The sequence below is a fragment of the Chiloscyllium punctatum genome, chromosome 20 (assembly GCF_047496795.1).
Source record: "Chiloscyllium punctatum isolate Juve2018m chromosome 20, sChiPun1.3, whole genome shotgun sequence".
Classification (NCBI taxonomy): domain Eukaryota; kingdom Metazoa; phylum Chordata; class Chondrichthyes; order Orectolobiformes; family Hemiscylliidae; genus Chiloscyllium; species Chiloscyllium punctatum.
The window spans coordinates 87,735,063-87,754,910 of record NC_092758.1 but is presented as its reverse complement, the minus strand read 5'-3'; the positions used below and the strand labels follow the sequence as shown (position 1 = coordinate 87,754,910).

At 45.0% G+C, this 19,848-nt stretch overlaps 1 protein-coding gene across 3 annotated transcripts in view; it reads right to left on the bottom strand.

Moving 5' to 3' along the window:
• The window catches only part of LOC140492244 (fibroblast growth factor receptor-like 1), a 159,989-nt gene that overhangs the window by 83,992 nt on the left and 56,149 nt on the right, over positions 1–19,848 (bottom strand). For all 3 annotated transcript variants that reach the window (XM_072591158.1, XM_072591159.1, XM_072591160.1), the window contains one exon: positions 1,644–1,916. In XM_072591158.1, the coding sequence (XP_072447259.1) occupies positions 1,644–1,916 (273 nt within the window). The remainder of the gene's footprint in view (positions 1–1,643; positions 1,917–19,848) is intronic.

Sequence of the window (19,848 nt, the reverse complement as noted above, 5' to 3'; positions counted from 1 at the left end):
TCGACGTTAAAAATCTTCCTTGCTCATTGCCTCAATGTGGCAACATGGGGAGGCAATAGTTCAGCCACAATTTGGAGCCGCTGGTGTTGGACTGGGGTGGACAAGGTTAGAAATCACACAGCACCAGGTTATAGTCCACCAGGTTTATTTGGAAGCACACACCACCTGATGAAGGAGCAGCGTTCTGAAAGCTAGAGCTTCCAAATAAACCTGTTGGACTATAACTTGATGTTGTGTGATTTCCAACAGTTTAGTAGTATTATCACTATTGGGTACAAGAGTCAGGATGTCATATTGCAGCTTTATAAGACTTTGGTTAGGCCATTCTGAGAGTACAGCAGACAATTCCAGTTGCCACATGACAGGAAGGAAGTGGAGGCTTTGGACCGGGGGGGTGCAGAAGAGGTTTACTAGGGTGCTGCCGGGATTAGAGAGTATGAGCTCGAAGGAGAGACTAGAAAAACTCAGGTTGTTTTCTCTGGAGCAGTGGAGGCTGAGGAGAGACTTGATAGAAGTCTATAAAGTTGTGAGATGCATAGATAGATTTGACAGTCAGAATCTTTTCCCCACAATTGAAATCTTTAAAACTTGGGGGCATGCATTTAAGGTGAGGGGGTGGGGGAGATGTTCAAATGAGACATGGGCAAGCTTTTTTACACAGAGAGAGGTAAGAGTCTGGAACGCGCTGCTAGGGGTGGTGGAGGAGGTAGATAATGTAGGGGTGTTTAAAGGACTTTTAAATAAGCACATGGGTACGCAAGGAATGGAGGGATATGGACTAAGGGCAGAAGGGATTAATTTAGTTTGGCATCATGTTCAGCACAACATCGTGGGCCCAAGACCCCGTCCTTGTGCAGTATTGTTCTATATTCTACCACTAGACGACTCATCCAGAATGTTCCGGGGACCTGGGTTCGAATCCTGCCACAGTTGATGGTGGAATTTGAGTTCATTAAAAAATCTGGAATTATGAATAATGACCATGAAGCGATTATTGGGGGAAAGCCCATCACGTTCACAAATGCCCTTTATGGAAGGAAACTGCCATCCTTACCTAGACTGGCTTAACCGTGACTCCAGACCCATAGCAATGTGATTGACTCTTAACTTCCTTAACAAATAGGGATGGGCAATAAATGTTGGCCTAACCAGGAACATCCACATCCCATGAAAGAGTAAATAAATAAACAAACATTCTCCCAGATTTAATGGAAGGACAGGGTCTAGAGTACTTTGTGACCTCCATTGGGAAATGGTATTCACGAGAGAGAGAGAGAGAGAGAGAGAGAGACAGAAAGAGAGAGAAAGAGAGAGAGAGAGAGAGAGAGAGAGAGAGAGAGAGACGGCCATTTTGTACATTGCAAAGCTTTATCAACTTCCTAACAGACCTCCAACAAAATACAACAGCAACTAGACTTCCAATGCCATCCATTGACTGAGGAAACACTTTGCAAAGCCCTGAGGGCAAGCAAGACTGCGCATAGATGTAAAGTTTTATTTTGTAAATCCTTCAGCAAAAGTATTGGTGTGTGTCACGGAACCCAGTAAAGCAGTATGTCCCAGCATTTGACAAGGCGTGTGAACTGAGGGAAGAAGGAACCATACCAAACAAGATCGAGATCAAAGGCGGTCGGTCTACTTACTGATGATGATGAGGGTGTAGTTGAGATGGATGCTGCCAAAGCCATTGGTTGCTCTGCAGACGTACACTCCCGCGTCCTCCATTTCCACCTCCTTGATTTTGAGACCGTGCTGAAGGACTCGGAACCTAGTCCAGCCACTGTGGATGGTGCGGCCATCTTTGATCCACATGGTCAGCGGGGGAGGGTCACCCTCGACAGGACAGGCCAACCTGACCGTGCGGCCAAGCTTGACCGCCTGCCTGCTCATCACTTTCTTAGCAATCCTCGGGGGGCCTGGACATTAAAGAGAGAGGATCAGCGGTCAGTAAGGCTACAAGGGGGGAGCTGGCCTGAAATCTCGGGGAAAGGCATTATAATGAAATCCACTCATCAACTTCCAGCATCTCTGGTATCCTCCAAACTGCTTATAGATCCTGGATCTTGCCCATTGATCTGAGATCTATAGGATCCATTGGGACTGGGGTGGTGTTATCTCACAGACTACCCCTCTATGGTGCCATTGATGGTACAAGGCAGGAAAATATAGCATTGCCTGGTACACTTGAGGCTTCAGCTCGCGATGGGTACATACCTGAGTATAGACTGTCTCATTGGCATTCACAACAATATGCTATACTGACCCGCAGTTATTGTTGCAGTTACAAAGATGTACAGCATGGAAACAGACCCTTTGGTCCAACTTTGGCGGCACGGTGGCACAGTGGTTAGCACTGCTGCCTCACAGCGCCGGGGACCCGGGTTCAATTCTCGCCTCAGGCGACTGACTGTGTGGAGTTTGCACGTTCTCCCCGCGTCTGCATGGGTTTCCTCCGGGTGCTCTGGTTTCCTCCCACAGTCCAAAAAACTGCAGGTTAGGTGAATTGGCCATGCTAAATTGCCCGTAGTGTTAGGTGAAGGGGTAAAATGTAGTGGAATGGGTCTGGGTGGGTTGCTCTTCGGAGGGTCGGTATGGACTTGTTGGGCTGAAGGACCTGTTTTCACACTGTAAGTAATGTAATCTAATCTAATCTAAACTCGTCCATGCTGACCAGATATCCTAAATTAATCTAATTCCATTTGCCAGCACTTGGCCCATATCCCTCTAAACCCTTCCAACTCATGTACAAATCTAGATGCCTTTTAAATATTGTAATTATACCACCTTCCACCACTTCTTCTGGCAGCTCATTCCATACACGTACCACCCATTGTGTGAAAACATTGCCCCTTAGCTCCCTTTTAAATCTTTCCCCTCTCACCTTAAACTTACACCCTCTAGTTTTGGATTTTCCCACCCTTCATCTATTTACCCTATCTGTGCCCCTCATGATTTTATAAACCTCATGACCCCATGGCGTCCGATACTCCAGGGAAAATAACCCTAGCCTATTCAGCCTCTCCCTGTAGCTCAAACCCTCCAACGCCGGCAACATCCTTGTAAATCCTTGATTGGTGGATAAGCGATTATTAGTTATTGGTGTCCCAGACCATTTGCTATCATATCTTACAGGCTGGACCAACTCCATAGGCAGCCTGGAAAATGGAGATGAGTGTCCCAATTCCTTGAGGTGATTACTTAACGTAGCTTAAGACATAATAAATAAACAAGAATATCTTGTGCTTTTACCCGAACCAGCCTGAAATCTGCCAAATGACCCATGTCAAGTCAGTACGTCAACTGACCCCATCATTTTTGGGAAAAGAAGATGGCCATTTTGACACATGGTTTTCTGTGACTACCTTCAAATGAGCCTTTGCCTCATAATCTCTTATATCTTTAGCTAACAAGAATCATACTTCTCAGATCTCAGATTAACAACTGACTTAGCATCAATTACCATTGGTGGAAGAGAGCTCTGAATATAGAGTCATACAGCACAGAAACAGACCCTTCGGCCCAACCAGTCCATGCCAAACATAATCTCAAACTAATCTTGTTCCACCTGCCTTCTCCTGGCCCATATCCCTCCAACCCTTTCCTATTCATGTACTTATCCAAATGTCTTTTGAATGTTGTAACTGTACTCACACCCACCACTTCCTCAGGAAGTTCATTCCACCTGCAAACCACCCTCAACATCTTTTATTTTAACAAAATCATTCATAAGATGTCGGCATTGCTGGCTGGGCCCAGCATTCATTGCCCGTCCCTAGTTAGCCCTTGAGAAGGTGTAGTTGAGCTGCCTTCTGGAACCGCTGCACTCTGTGTGCTGTAGGTAGACCCACAATGCCCTTAGGGAGTGAGTTCCTGGGTTTTGCCTGAGTGACTCTGAAGGAACGGCGATAAAATTTCAAGTCTGCATGGTGAATGGTTTGGAGGGGAATTTGCACACTCCACGGGGAAGCTATCCCAGGGTGTGTCAGAACTGAACCCAACCAGTCATTGAACAGTGGACAAACACAGTGAAATAATTCCATTCCTAGGAATATGTTTGAAGGGGTTACCAAAGCTGAAACTCAGCTGCTAACCCAACAAACCATGTCCATTTTGCTATGTACCTTTTACAAAGGTAACCAAATGTGTTACTCTGCTATTATTAAACCATAATTTACTGTGGTGCATTTTGAATGGTTGCTGTTTGATCCAATCCTATATTAGACATCAGTAAGGAAAGGTGCTAAGTCACTCCTGTTCAGTTTGTGTTCTGCCAAAGGGACACCCAGCTCCTGACTTCATTCCAGCCTTGGTTCACACACGGATAACAGAGTTGAATTCCCAACGTGAGATGAGAGTGACAGCCCTTGACATCAAGGCCACATTCGACCAAATGTGGCATCGAGGAGCCCTAACAATACAACCCGAATCAATGGGTATCGGGGGTAAACGCTCGACAGGTTGGAGCCATTACTGGCACATACAAAGATGGTTGTTGGAGGTCAGTTATCTCAGCTTCAGGACATCTCTGCAGGAGTTCCTCAGGATAGTGTCCTAGGCCCAACCATCTTCAGCTGCTTCATCAATGACCTTCCCTCCATCATAACATCAGAATTGAGGATGTTCGTCAATGTTCAGTACCATTCGTCACTCCTCAGACACTGTAGTCATCCATAGTCAAATGCAACAAGATCTGGACAATATCCAGGCTTGGGCTGACAAATGGTAAGTAACACTTGTGCCACACAAATGTCTTTCCAATACCACCTCCAATAAGAGACAAAAAAAAAGCCCATCACTCCTTGATACCCAATAGCATTACAATCACTGAGCAGCCCCACTGTCAACATCCCTGGGGGTTATCATTGACCAGAAACTCAACTTGACTAACTACATAAACACATTAGCTAAAGACCAGGTCAGAGATAGGAATACTGCAGTGAATAAGTCACCTCCTGACTCCCCAAAACCCGTTCACCATCTACAGGGCACAAGTCAGGAGTGTGATGGAATTGTCCCCACTTGCCTGGATGGGGGCAGCTCCAACAACACCCAGGATACTTGGCTCAGTTCAGGATAAAACAGTCCACTTGTTTACCACCACATCCACTGACACTCAGTAGCAGCAGTGTTTATCATCTACAAGATGCACTGCAGAAATTAACCAAGTCTCCTTAGGCAGCATCTTCCAAAGCTATGGCCAATACCATTCAGAAGGACAGCAGCAGCAGATACATGGGAACATGCAATTTAGTGGGAAGACCACTACCCTATCTTTAAGTTCCCTTCCAAGCCACTCGGCATCCTGACTTGGAAATGTATCGCTGTTCCTTCACTATCGCTGGGCCAAAATCCTGGAACTGCCTTTTGAGCAGCAAGGTGGGCGTTCCTATATCTCATGGACTGCTGTAGTTCAAGGCAGCAGCTCACGAACACCTTCTCCAGGGGTAACAAGGAACCAGTAATAAATGCTGGCCCAGCCAACAACGGCCACATCCCATGATAAAACAAAAAGTCAGCGCACTGTCCTGAAACAAGTAGCAGCCAATCTGAATTAGTGTGAAGCAATTCTTCTGTCCCTGTATTTCCCATGACTAGAGCTTAGCACTTCAACATTAAAGCAGGAAGCTCCAGAAGCTGCAAAATAGACAGGTCTGGTGGCCTCAAAATGCATATTGAGTGCATGCATGCAAAGAGTTTGCGTGCTCCAATGGGCATGTGCAAAGGCATGTGTGCTTCTGCACATCTGTAACTATGGAAATATAATTGTATATTTGCTTTGTAAATAGGTTGGAATAACGGTTCTGCAATTGATTGCAGAAGGGAGGGCAGAGATGGTACCCCTGGTCATTTTGGGTGTCTATGTGGCAGTGTTTTCCTGGTCTTCATAGCCCATCTCCCAGTGGGAGCCCACAATAGCCAGGAGCATTAGTCAGTGAGACATGATTGGACCAGTTGTCAGAGTGCAGCCCTCTGCTGGGATCTGTAGAGTTCACTGTTTGAACAGACCGTGGTATCTTGATTCAGTCAGAAACCACCCACTCCTGAATAAAAAAACAAAAGAACTCCACTTGCTGTAAATCAGAAACAAACACAGAAATTGCTAGAAAAACTCAGCAGGTCTGGCAGCATCTGTGGAGAGAAGTCAGAGTGAATGTTACAGTTTGGAGTTAGCCTTCCTCAGAACAACCCATTCCTTCTGGTTTGCATTTAAAAGCAGCGACTGGAGATGAAGGTTAATCATTCACACTCAAATGTGACCACCCACCCAATTCCCTTTTCTATTCCCCAGCACCTTGAAAAAAAAAGTCTTTTTTGAAAAATGACATTTTTGTGCTCAACAGTGATACATTATTCTGGATCATAAACTGCTTCTCACAGCATTTGCTGTGCCAACCATCCACACACACGCACACAGACAAACTCACAAACACACAGACTCACACATACACACCCACACCCACAGACAGGCAGACACAGTCACACACATACACACGCACACACACTGTCAAGCACAGACACACACACAGACTCACAAACACACACACACATACACACAAACTCTCAAACCCATACACACAGACTCACACATACACATACACATGCACACGCACACAAACTGTCAAGCACAGACACACATAGACATGCACACACATACTTACAAACACACACACAGACTCTCAAACACACACACAGAGACTCACACAAAGACATGAACACACACACACTCACAGACTCACAAACACATACACACACAGACTCACACATACACACGCTGTCAAGCACCGACAGCACATACACACGTACACACACTGTCAAGCACAGACACACAGACTCACACACATACAGACTCTCAAACACACACACAGAGACTCACATGTACACATGCACACACACGTGCGCACACACTGTTAAGCACAGACACACAGACTCACAAACACACACACAGACTCTCAAACACACACACAGAGACTCACATGTACACATGCACACACACGCGCGCACACACTGTTAAGCACAAACACACAGACTCACAAACACACACACACAGACTCTCAAACACACACACAGAGACTCACATGTACACATGCACACACACGCGCACACACACTGTTAAGCACAGACACAAAGACTTACAAACACACACATGCACAGACTCATAAACACAAAGATACGCACTCACAGACACACAGACACAAACACACTCACACTCAGTCACTACTCTCTCTCTCTCTCTCTCACTCACTCACGCTCTCTCTCTCATACACACGCGCTCCTTATTTATTCAGCAGGGCAAAGGTTAACGGAAAGTAAAAACATCATGTGATGTTTTACTGAAATGGATTTCAGCTCCGAGGCTGTGTTTCTTGGAAATGGTGGTGGCCCTAGTCTCCCTCCCTCGCGCCTCATTCTTAACCTTCCCATTCCTGGCTCTCCCCTTCCCTGGAGATTCTCTCACTGCATTGATGTCGGAAAGTTTCTGTGCCAGAAACCTGGCAAGTGTGTACCTTGGACGCCTCTGTACCTTCACATTTATTCAAATCATTTCCTGTTGCATTACCAGCTTATTCCAAACAGCAACCTCTCATTTTCACTTCAGATGTGAATGGGTCATTTGTTAATGGGTGTGATTTTTAGTTCTGTGCGTGTGTGTATGTGTCACAGGGCCAGGGTGAAACTGAGGCTTAAAATAACTACCAGGACTCTGTGACAAAAGGCCAGAATCACAGTAATCGATTGTATCTCTTTAAACCGGTCTTTCACATTTTCCCTTCTTTTCCACATGCTGTACCAGTTCTACCTGCTCTGTGCTTTAATATGTACTGTTTGTTCTGTTTGATGTGAGTGAGCATCATGTATGAATCTGACTGCAGCCATCACTCTGAGAAATGCTCATTTTGCAGCGGGTTGTCAAACAATAGACAGTTCTGGGAATCATCCCTGCAAGCGACATTTAATTCTTTCCTTCCCGCCCAGGAATGCTAACGCAGTCTGTTATGTCTTGCCTTGTTACTTCAACCAGGATTGGGAAACTCAGTGTAGCCTATGTAGCACTCTCCCTGTGCCAAATGCAGTGAACTTGAGGGCAGCAACGAAGGAGTTGCTTTTAGGGAGGGTGGCTGGGAGAGATGGACCTCAGAGCACCATCGGTCAAAGCAATGTATCTCTTGAGGAGACAGGAAAGGGGTGGGGGGGGGGGGGGGACAGAGGTGAAGGAATTCTGAGATGGGGTTCGAGGCGGCAGGGGTTGGTTGACCCGGTGACCCTGGGCGAAGACGTGTTTGCCAACTGAGCTGGCAAGGGAACTTAAAACCCCTTTCTGGAAAACAAAGCAAAATACAAAAGAGTTTCTTTCTTGTCTCTCACACAGGTTAGGCTGCCTCGGAGTTGAAAACATCCAGTAAGCAAAATAATAAACAATAAAAACAAAGACTTTTCTTAGAATCCCTCTGCCTGCTCCTTCTTATATTTATTTATTTCTTCAAACCGTGCCTGATAATTGCAATTCAGATCCAAGTACAATTCCAACATAATTCCAGAATGGAATTCTAATACATCAAACCGTTTCCACTTTCTTCATATGATTTAGAATTCTCAAGCCAGGTATAACACTTCCATCCATCATCTTGGTCCAACGATAATATTTCTCCTCAGTCTTTGTGTTTTCAGGTTCTCCCTCAGGCTGGGTGAATACTCCTCCCCCTGCTCACCATCCTCAGGCTCCCTGATTCCCGGAAAGGCACTGGGGCTGAAAAAGGCCCTGGCTCAAAACGTCCTCCTCTACCCTTGTCCTCTCAACATCGCGGAGTACCATCGCTCCAGCCTTGGGTGACCATGCTTTCAGTTGTATGTGTGGCTCGGTAATCCCAATGTGACGCCACTCGGATCCACCCCACCTGCTCCTTTAAAAAGCCCCTACCACCAAGCCTCTGGCTAGCTGAGAGGTGAACGTGAGGATGCTGGAGGCTAGCTGACCAAACATGTCCCCTTTGGCAATGCTCCTGTGCAGTACGTTGGGATGGTTTCCCGAGGCTGAAGATACTGGTGATGGCATGTTCCAGTTCAGATCTTGGATTAGTGAAGGGCTGGAAGCTTGTTGGAGGTAGTGAGGAATGTGGAGGTCCCGTTTTATTGACTGGCAGAGGAAGCTTGTAGATCTGCTTCTGATCCATCCATTTATAGGTCAGCAGAGAGTCTGGCTTGGGGCAGAGCCTGGGGCTAAGAACAGCAATGATAAAGGTTCATGACACACCAAGAAAACTTTCTCCTTCTTACTGCCTGCCTTTGGCTTATCTTGGAAGGTTTTGCAAGTTGACGATCTGTTTGGTGGCTGGTTTGACCGATGGTGCTCTGAGGTCCATCTCTCCCAGCCACCCTCCCCAAAAGCAACTCCTTCGTTGCTGCCCTCCAGTTCACTGAATTTCTCCATTTGGCACAGAGTATGCAGGGAGAGCACTATAGAGGCACAAATACTTGCTGAGGTCTACACTGAGCTTCCCAATCCTGGTTAAAGTAACAAGGCAAAACAAAACAGGCTGCTTTTGCATTCCTGGGCAGGAAGGAAAGGGTTAAATGTCACTTAAAGTCATAGAGATGTACAGCACAGAAAAAGACTCTTCGGTCCAATCCGTCCATGCTGACCAGATATCCCAACCCAATCTAGTCCCACCTGCCAGCATCCGGCCCATATCCCTCCAAACCCTTCCTATTCATATACCCATCCAGATGCCTCTTAAATGTTGCAATCGCACCAGCCTCCACCACTTCCTCTGGCAGCTCATTCCATACAGAATGTATCTCCCTTGGCCATTTAGACCCAGGAGTGGGACTTGAACCTGGAGGTTCTGAGGTCAAGAAGTAGGGACACATCCCACTGTGCTCCAAGACAGTTAAAGATGCGACAGAACTGCAAACTATTATTAAACCATTCTACTCAGATGCTGGGTACATGAAAAAGCACATTCTCTTGGACACTGGAGATGCTCCTTGCCTCTGATATCATCAACGGAATTATCTTAGGAAGGTGGAGTTGGGTGACACCCTTGATTCATTGTCGTCTATACACTCACAGGGTGAGAGGGAAAATGTTTGAAATGGGAAGCAAAGAGTGAATTGATTTGATTTGATTTGACTTAATTTGATTTAATTGATTATTGTCCCATGTACCTAAGTACAGTGACAAGTTTTGTTTTGCATGCAATGCAGGCAGATCATACCGTACAAAGATCACAGAGTGAGGAACACAAAGTTACCGTTCCAGAGAAGCTGCACAAAAAGCAAAAGCAACATTCGATTTGAACTTAGAGAGGTCCATTCAGCAGTCTAATAACAGAGGGGAAGAAGCTGTTCCTGAATCTGTTGGTACATGTGTTTAAGCTTCTGTATCTTCTGACTGAAGGAAGAGGTTGGGAGAGATTATAAATGGGGTGGGAGGGGTCTTTGATGATGTTGGCTGTCTTCCCAAGGCAGTGAGAAGTGTAGATGGAGTCAGTGGATGGAAGGTTGGGTTTGTGTGATGGACTGGGCTGTGTAGTTTCTCTGTAGTTTCTTACAGTCCTGGGCAGAGCAGTTACCATACCAAGCTGTGATACACCCAGATAGAATTGTGAATTAACAGCAAAGAAGAGGGACGAGAAAGAGAAAGGAAATCAAGCTGGAGCTTAAGATGGGATAAGGCAGGTAAAGAAGAAATATACAGCTGAGGAAAAGAGGGATTAGATACATAACAGAGCAATTTAACATCTGGAATAAAAGGAAAATACTGTGAATGCTGGAAATCTGAAACAAGCACTGAGGATACTGGAGAATGTCAACAGGATGGTGAAGAGAGAAACTGTTCAGGTTTTGAGTTGAAGAGTGTGGTGCTGGAAAAGCACAGCAGGTCAGGCAGCATCTGAGGAGCAGGGGAGTCAATGTTTGCCTGAAACGTCGATTCTCCTGCTCCTCGGATGCTGCCTGACCTGCTGTGCTTTTGCAGCACCACACTCTTGACTCTGATCTCCAGCATCTGCAGTCTGCACTTTTTCCCCGTTCAGGTTTTGAGTCCAGGCTGACCCTTCTTTAGATTGGACTTGAAACATCAAACTTGTGTGTCTCTCTCTCAAAGGCTGTTGAGTCTCTGCATCATCTGTTTCAGACCCAGTGAGTAACAGGACTCTGAGCGAAGAAAGTCCTCATCTCAGCTCTAAATGGTTACCCCTTTTTCAGAGACCCTGTCCTCTGATTGTGGAACACTCTAAGCCGGGGAAATCATCATTCCTTCCTCTAACCTGCCGAGGCCTTTATGTACTTGTCAACGAGATCTCTGGGTCTAAATGCTGGAGAAGATAGGCTCAGTTTCCTCAATCTTTCCTCTAGGACGATCCTGAGACCCCAGTGATCAGTCTGGTCTGCGTTTGTTGCACTCCCTCTGGGGAGGGCCACCCTGTTTCCTGTGTTAATTCTGAGGCTTCTGTGAATGGGGAAAAGAATGAATAAAAAGGTTCTGTCACAGCTCAACGGACACAGGGTACAAAACCTGACATAAAGCCACTCGGCACCAGACAAGAGTCTGCTAGAGAGAGATGGGGACAGAGAGATATGGAGACAGAGATAGATAGAGCGAGAGATAGATAGAGCGAAATAGAGCAAGAGATGGACAGAATGAGAGATAGATAGAGATATAGAGCAAGAGAGAGATAGAGAGAGAGAGAGATAGAGAGTGAGATAGAGATACAGAGAGAGTGAGACAGATATAAATAGAGAGAGAAAGATAGAGAGATAGAAAGATAGAGAAAGAGAGAGAGAGATGGAGAGAGGGAGAGAAAGAAATAGTGAGAGAAAGAGATAGAGAGAGAAAGAGAGAGAGAGAGAGAGACAGAGAGAGAGAGAGACCACCAAGATAGATGCTAAAGAGAAAGAGATGGACACTCATTAAAGACAAATGGTTCAGGCATATGTCTGCAGACAACATGGGACCATTGAAACAACTAAAGAGAGACGTTAAAGAGGGAGAGAGAAACAGAAGAGGACAAAGATAGAGCCCTTTGCTGGCATACCTTATTGTTTTTAAGAATACTGAGCTGAATGTTAATAGGGACAGTGACATCTGTTTGATTATCTATTGTACGGGAAATTTTCAGTCTAAGAAAGTGTACAATCTACCTACTTAACACTAGGGGGGATAAATATGGTGAGCTGTTCCAGAAAGTTCGAGAACAACACAGAAGAGTGAAAAGGTCTCTCTGATTGAGCCCAGGGCCTCCCAAATGTTGGCCATTTGAAAGCATGTACAGTCAGTTTGACCATAAGGTGTGCTTCTTCAATGTGAATTGGTTTTAACACAATTGAAGAATTTACACCATTATTTGTAGAATGCAAACTTACCTTACCTGGATTAGCTATAATGTGATTCTGGCCCCATCAACTTAAATGGCACAGTTATTGTGCAATCTTCTTAATAAGGTGAGATCACATGAGACCAGAACTATCACTTTATATCAGAGCTGACTGTGTCTAAATATGGTGAATGGTCAGTAATACCAAAAATCAAACTTTGGAATATTGTCTGCAAAATATTTCCTCACAGAAGTACCGATCTGAAAGGGAGATGGTATGAGAAACATCATTCTGGGAATTAAATGTTGCAACAGTGACCCTGAACCCGAGTGAAAGTGAGAAATGTTAAGGATATTGGTTGCATAAAATAGAAACAGAAAATACTGAAGAAACCCAGCAGATCTGGCAGCAATTGTGGAGAGAGAAACAGAGTTAATGTCTTGAGTCTGGTGGAACTCTATTTCGGCCTTGGAGTTCAGATTTTATTTCAGGACTCCAGCATCCTCAGTATTTCATTTTTATTTGGAGGACTTTAGTGGATTGAAAGCCACCTGTATTTGAGTATTGCAATGGCAGGGTGGAAACTTCGTTTCAAAAGAATTTCTTGAAAAATATGAAGACAATGGCTTCCCATTAATCAGAGTGCAGAACATTTTGTGAGTCAGGTCCCACAGAGTTCTGTTCACCGTCCCTCACCCACACCTTTCCATTGCAACCAATTAAACCCCCTCCATTCCCTCACTATTGGTGGGTCTACAAATCTTCTCAGTCTCCAGCTTTAAAGGGATCAAATGGCCACAGAGAAAGGCAACTGGTAAGATGCTGTGAAACTTGAAAGGATTCAGAAAAGACTTACTAGACTTTTGCCAGAGCTGGAGGGTTTGAGCTACAGGGAGAGGCTGAACAGGCTGGGGCTGTTTTCCCTGGAGTGTTGGAGGCTGAGGGGTGACCTTATAGAGGTTTACAAAATCATGAGGGGCATGGATTAGGTAAATGGACAAGTACTTTTCCCTGGGGTGGGGGAGTCCAGAATTCAGGGGCATAGGTTTAGAGTGAGAAGGGAATAATGTAAAAGGGCAACTTTTTCCCACAGAGGGTGGTGTGTTTATGGAATGAGCTGCCAGAGGAAGTGATGGAGGCTGGTACAATTACAGCATTTAAAAGGCATCTGGATGGGTATATGAATAGGAAGGGTTTAGAGGGATATGGGCCAGGTGCTGGCAAATGGGACTAGATTAATTTAGGATATCTGGTTGGCATGGACAAGTTGGACTGAAGGGTCTGTTTCCGTGCTGATACAGCTCTATGACTCTTTGGTGGTGGTTTGATCTGAGGGTCACTGTGCCTCAGGCGAGGGGAGAGGTTGGAAGGGAGAGTCCTGCATGGAAACCTCAACTGGTGATGGAATTCAACACATGCTGTTGGGAGTTACTTTGCATTACAATCAACCCCTTCAAATTAATGAAGAACAGCAGATGCCAGAAATCAGAAACAACAACTAAACTTACTAGAAAAACTCAGCAGGTCCAGCAGCATTCTGTGGAGAAAAAGCAGGGTCAACAATTGGGTCCAGTGATACTTCTTCAGAACATGTAGAATTGAGGCTACTGCTCTTCCCAGGCCCACATCTGTGAACACAGCCCAGTCCATCACACTAACCAGTCTTACAGCTCAGTACATCGCACAAACCAGTCTTACAGCTCAGTCCATCACACAAACCAGCCTTACAGCCCAGTCCATCACACAAACCAGCCTTACAGCTCAGTCCATCACACAAACCAGCCTTACAGCCCAGTCCATCACACAAACCAGTCTTACAGCTCAGTCCATCACACAAACCAGCCTTACAGCTCAGTCCATCACACAAACCAGCCTTACAGGCTCAGTCCATCGCACAAACCAGTCTTACAGTCCAGTCCATCACACAAACCAGCCTTACAGTCCAGTCCATCACACAAACCAGTCTTACAGCTCAGTGCATTGCACAAACCAGTCTTACAGTCCAGTCCATTACACAAATCAGTCTTACAGTCCAGTCCATCACACAAACCAGCCTTACAGTCCAGTCCATCACACAAACCAGTCTTACAGCCCCGTCCATCACACAAACCAGTCTTACAGCTCAGTGCATTGCACAAACCAGCCTTACAGTCCAGTCCATTACACAAATCAGTCTTACAGTCCAGTCCATCACACAAACCAGCCTTACAGTCCAGTCCATCACACAAACCAGTCTTACAGCTCAGTGCATTGCACAAACCAGTCTTACAGTCCAGTCCATTACACAAATCAGTCTTACAGTCCAGTCCATCACACAAACCAGCCTTACAGTCCAGTCCATCACACAAACCAGTCTTACAGCCCAGTCCATCACACAAACCAGTCTTACAGCCCAGTCCATCACACAAACCAGCCTTACAGCCCAGTCCATCACACAAACCAGCCTTACAGCTCAGTCCATTACACAAACCAGTCTTACAGCCCAGTCCATCACACAAACCAGCCTTACAGCTCAGTCCATTACACAAACCAGCCTTACAGCCCAGTCCATCACACAAACCAGTCTTACAGCTCAGTCCATCACACAAACCAGCCTTACAGCCCAGTCCATCACACAAACCAGTCTTACAGCTCAGTCCATTACACAAACCAGCCTTCCATCCATTGACTCCATCTTTACTTCCCACTATGGTGGGAAAGCAACTAACATCATCAAAAACCCCTCCCACCCTGGGTGTATTCTCTTCCACCGGGCCATGTGAATACATCTTGAATACATGTGCCACCAGATTCAAGAACAGTGTCTTCCCCGGTGTTATCAGACTTTTGAACAGACCTCTCAAATGTTAATGCTGATCTCTCTCTCTCTCTGTCTCTCTGCACCTTCTCTGTCATTGTAATACTGTACTCTGCACTCTGTCCTACTACCCTGATGCATATTATCTGACTATAGAGCACACGAAACATCGTTTTTCACTGTATCCTGGCACATGTGACAGCAATAAATTTTTAAAATGCCATCTACGTTTGGCAAGTGTGGGACTTGAACTCATGAGCTTGATATTGATAGAACCATGGTTGAAAAGTGTGGTGCTGGGAAAGCGCAGCATGCCAGGCAGCATCCATAGAGCATCTGCAGCCCTCACTTTCTCCTAATTGATAGCACCGTGCTCTGGTTTGTAGCTGCTGGTCAGGTTTTAGCTAGAGACCCAAAGAAACAGGTCCATACTGATCCTCTTTCTCTCTCTCTCTCTCTGACATCTCTCTCCTGTAAGAACTCATGTTCAGATTTACCTTTTCGCCAGTTGCATTGCTCCTGGAATATTCACCTTACATCTGCTTAAAACATCTCAAAAGATTAGGCTCTGGTCTACCTTCTTAAAATGCTTTGAGGTGGGTCTGGCCTGGTCCATAAACTAATAAATAATTTGTTTTGAATTACCCTCAGCAAAATTTCCCTGGATGATCTGATGGTGACTGTCAGCCTCACCATTGTCCCTGCTTGACCAATCAATCAGTGATGGGAACACTGGACTGGGATAATCTAGCAATTACAGAAACATGGCTGAGGGAGGGACTAACAGGCAACTCAATGTTCCTGGGTTCAATATGCTACAGGGAGGATAGAAAGGGAGGCAAAAGAGGAGGGAGAGTGGTGTTTTGCTTCGGGAAAACATTACTGCTCTACTTAGAGAGGATATTTCTGAGGGATAGTCCAATGAAGCTATATGGGTGGAACTCAGAAATAAGAAAGGGATGATCACCTTGCTAGGATTGTTCGATAGGGCCCCCAATGGTCAATGGGAAGTTGATGAGTAAATATGTTGAGAGATTTCAGATATATGTAAGAATGATAGGGTTGTAAGGACAGGGGATTGTAACTTTCCAAACATAGGCTGGGACTGCCATGGTTTAAGGGCTTGGATGATGAGGAATTTATTAAATGTGTTCAAGAAAATTTTCTTTCTCAATGTGTAGTTGTATCTACTAGCAAAGGAGTAAAATGTAGCCTTCTGTTGGGAGATAAGGCAGGGAAAGTGACTAGGGTATTAGTGGGGCAGCGCTTTGGCAGCAACGATCATGATTCTATTAGTTATGGAAAGGGATAGGCCATGTATAAACATTAAAGTTCTTAATTGGAGTAAGGCCAATTTTAATGGTATGAGACAGAAGCTTCCAAAAGTTGATGGAGTAAACTGTTTGCAGGTAAAGGGATAAGCAGCAACTGAGAGGCTTTCATAAGTGTGATAATGAGAGTTCAGAGATATCATATTCCTGTTCGACTGAAAGCGTAGACAACAGGGATCAAGTAAATCTCTTGAAGAGTATAAGCATGTAGGGGCATTCTTAACAGGGAAATCAGGAGGGCCACAGAGGGGATATGAGATAGCCTTGACAGATAAGTCTAAGGTTAATCCAAAGAGATTTTATAAATATATTATAGCAAAAGGGCAATGAAGGAGAGAATCGGGCCCCTTAAAGATCAACGGCGTTGTCTTTGTGTGGAACCACAGGAGATGCAAGAGATTCTAAATGTATATTTCACATCAGTTTTTACAGTGGAGAAAGAAATGGAGGCTTCAGAACTTGGGGGAAAGAAATATTGACGTCTCGGAAACAGTCCCCACTACAGGAGAGGAGGTGCTAGCGGTCTTAAAAAACATTAAAGGGGATGAATCTCTGGCACCTGATCAAGTATGAAATGAGTTATCAAAGGAAGTGGTGGAGGCTGGGACAATGACAGCATTTAAAAGGCATCTGGATGGGTATATGAATAGGAAGGGTTTAGAGGGATATGGGTCATTTGCTAGCAAAATGGGAGTAGAATTTAGGATATCTGGTCGGCATGGACGAGTTGGGCCGAAGGGTCAGTTTCTGTGCTGTACATCTCTATGACTCTGTGTATCCCAGGATATTGTGGGAAGTTATGGAAGAAATTGGGGATCCCGAGCAGAGATATTTGTATCATCTACTGCCACGGGTGAGGTGAGGGTTGGAGGGTGGCTAATAGACAATAGACAATAGACAATAGACAATAGATGCAGGAGTAGGCCATTCTGCCCTTCGAGCCTGCACCGCCATTCAATATGATCATGGCTGATCATTCCTAATCAGTATCCTGTTCCAGCCTTATCTCCATACCCCTTGACTCCACTATCTTTAAGATGTTGTGCCTTATTTAAGAAAGACTGTAAGGAGAAGCCAGCAAACTATTGAGCTGTGAGTCTGACATAAGTGGTGGGTAAGAGAAGATTTACAGGCATTTGGAGAGGCAAGGACTGATTAGGGATAGTCAGCATGGCTTTGTGCGTGGGAAATTGTGTCTGACTTGACTGAGTTTTTTGAGAACATAGTCAAAAGGATTGATGAGGGCAGAGCAGTAGTTGTTGTCTAAATGGACTTTAGTAAAGCCTTTGATTAGATTAGACTCCCTACAGTAGGGAACCAGGCCCAACAAGTCCACATCAGCCCTCCAAAGAGTAACCCACCCAGACTCATTCCCCTACCCTATATTTATCCCTGACTATGTGCAATTTAGCACAGCCAAATCACCTGACTTGCACATCTTTGGATTGTGGGAAGAAACCGGAGCAAACCCACACAGATATAGGGAGAACGTACAAATTCTACACAGACAGTCACCCGAGATGGGAATTGAACCCAAGTTCCTGGCACTGTAAGGCAGCAGTGCTAACCACTGAGCCACTGTGCCGCCCAGTAGCCACCCAAGGTTCCATGTGGTAGTCTGATTCGTAAACGTAGTTCACATGAGGTTCAACAAGAGGTTGCCAACTGGATATAAAATTGACTTGACGATAGGAGACAGCATGGTGGAGAGTTGTTTTTCGGAGTGGAGGTTTGTGACCAGCAGTGTTCAGCAGGGATTGATCCTGGGTCTACTTTTGTTTGTCATTTATATGAGTGATTTGGATGAGAATTTAGGAGGCATGGTTAGTAAATTTGTGGATGACAGAAAAATTGGCAGTATAGTGGACAGTGAAGAAGCTTATCTCAGATTACAAAGGGATTTTGATCAATTGAGTCAATGGGCCAAGGAGTGGCAGATGGAGTTTAAGTTGGATAAATGCAAAGGTATTGCATTTTGGTAAAACAAGCAAGGACAGGACTTACATAGTAGGACAATGGGTAGTGTTGGCGAACAGACAGACCTAGGAGTTCAGATACACAATTTTTTGAATGTTGTGTCACAGGTAGACAGGGTAGTTAAGAAAGCATTTGCCTTCATTACTCAGACCATTGCAAGTAAGAGTTGAGATGTCATGTTGAGGTAGTACAGGACATAGGTGAGATCTCTTCTGGAATACTGTGTGCCCTGTTAAAGGAAAGTTATTATTTAATTGGTGAGAGTTCAGAAGAGATTTAATAGGATGTTGCAGTGACTGGGGGTTTGAGTTATAAGGAGAGGCTGGGACTGTTTTCTATTGAGCTTTGGAGGCTGAGGGGTGACCTTACACAGAGATCTATACAATTATGAGGGGCATCGATAAGGTGAATAATGAAGGTCTTTACCCCAGGGTAAGGGAGTTCAAAACTAGGGGCCATATTTTTAAGGTGAGAGGAGAAAAATTTAAAAAGGGACCTTGGGGCAAAATGTTTACACACAGGGTGGTTCACTTGTGGAATGAACTACCAGAGGAAGTGGTGGATGCAGGTAGAGTTACACCATTTAAAAGATGTTTGAACAGCTACGTGAATAGGAAAGTTTGAGAGGGCAATGAGCCAAATGCAGCCAGATGGGACGAGTTTAGTTTGGGAAACTTGGTTTAGCATGGATAAATTGGACCAAAGGGTCTGTTTCTGTGCTGTATGACTCTGTGTCTTCTGAATTCCTTATTGGGTTAGCGAGTTTTGAGAAGATTTGTAGCTCAGGTTGATGTTTTGGACATAAGTTTGCTCGCTGAGCTGAAAGGTTTGTTTTCAGACATTTCATCACCATACCAGGTAATATCATCAGTGAGCCTTCGTGAAGCACTGGTGTTAGTGACTTGCTTTCTATTTATGTGTTCAGATTTCCTTGGATTGGTGACATCATTTCCTGTGATGTCATTGCCTGTTCGTTTTCTCAGAAGGAATCCTTATTGGGTTTTATAGTTATGGCTCCTAGTTCAGATCTCTCCTACAAACAGAACTGTCTTCGCTGCATCTATCTGATCAGACTCTTTCATCAAGACAAAGGTCTCTAAGTCTCAGATCTAGTCTTGGCCTTTTCAAGTGAAAATAAAAGTCAACCCTTGCTCAATCATCCTGGATAGTTTTCATCGCTCAGTCCTGTTTAAAAGTTCATTCTTGGGAGGTGAGTGGTGAGCCATACTCTTGAACTGGTGTTAGAGAGTTCCAGGGTTCCATCCCAGTGACAGTGAGGGAATGCTGATGTAGTTCCAAGTCAGGAAGGTGTCTAGCTCAGAAGGGGGAGCTTACAGATGGTGGTATTCCCCTCCACCCACTACTTCTGTCTTCCTACCTCACAGGGGTTTTGTGTTGGAAGTTTCCGCAAAGGAAGGATGTCAGGTT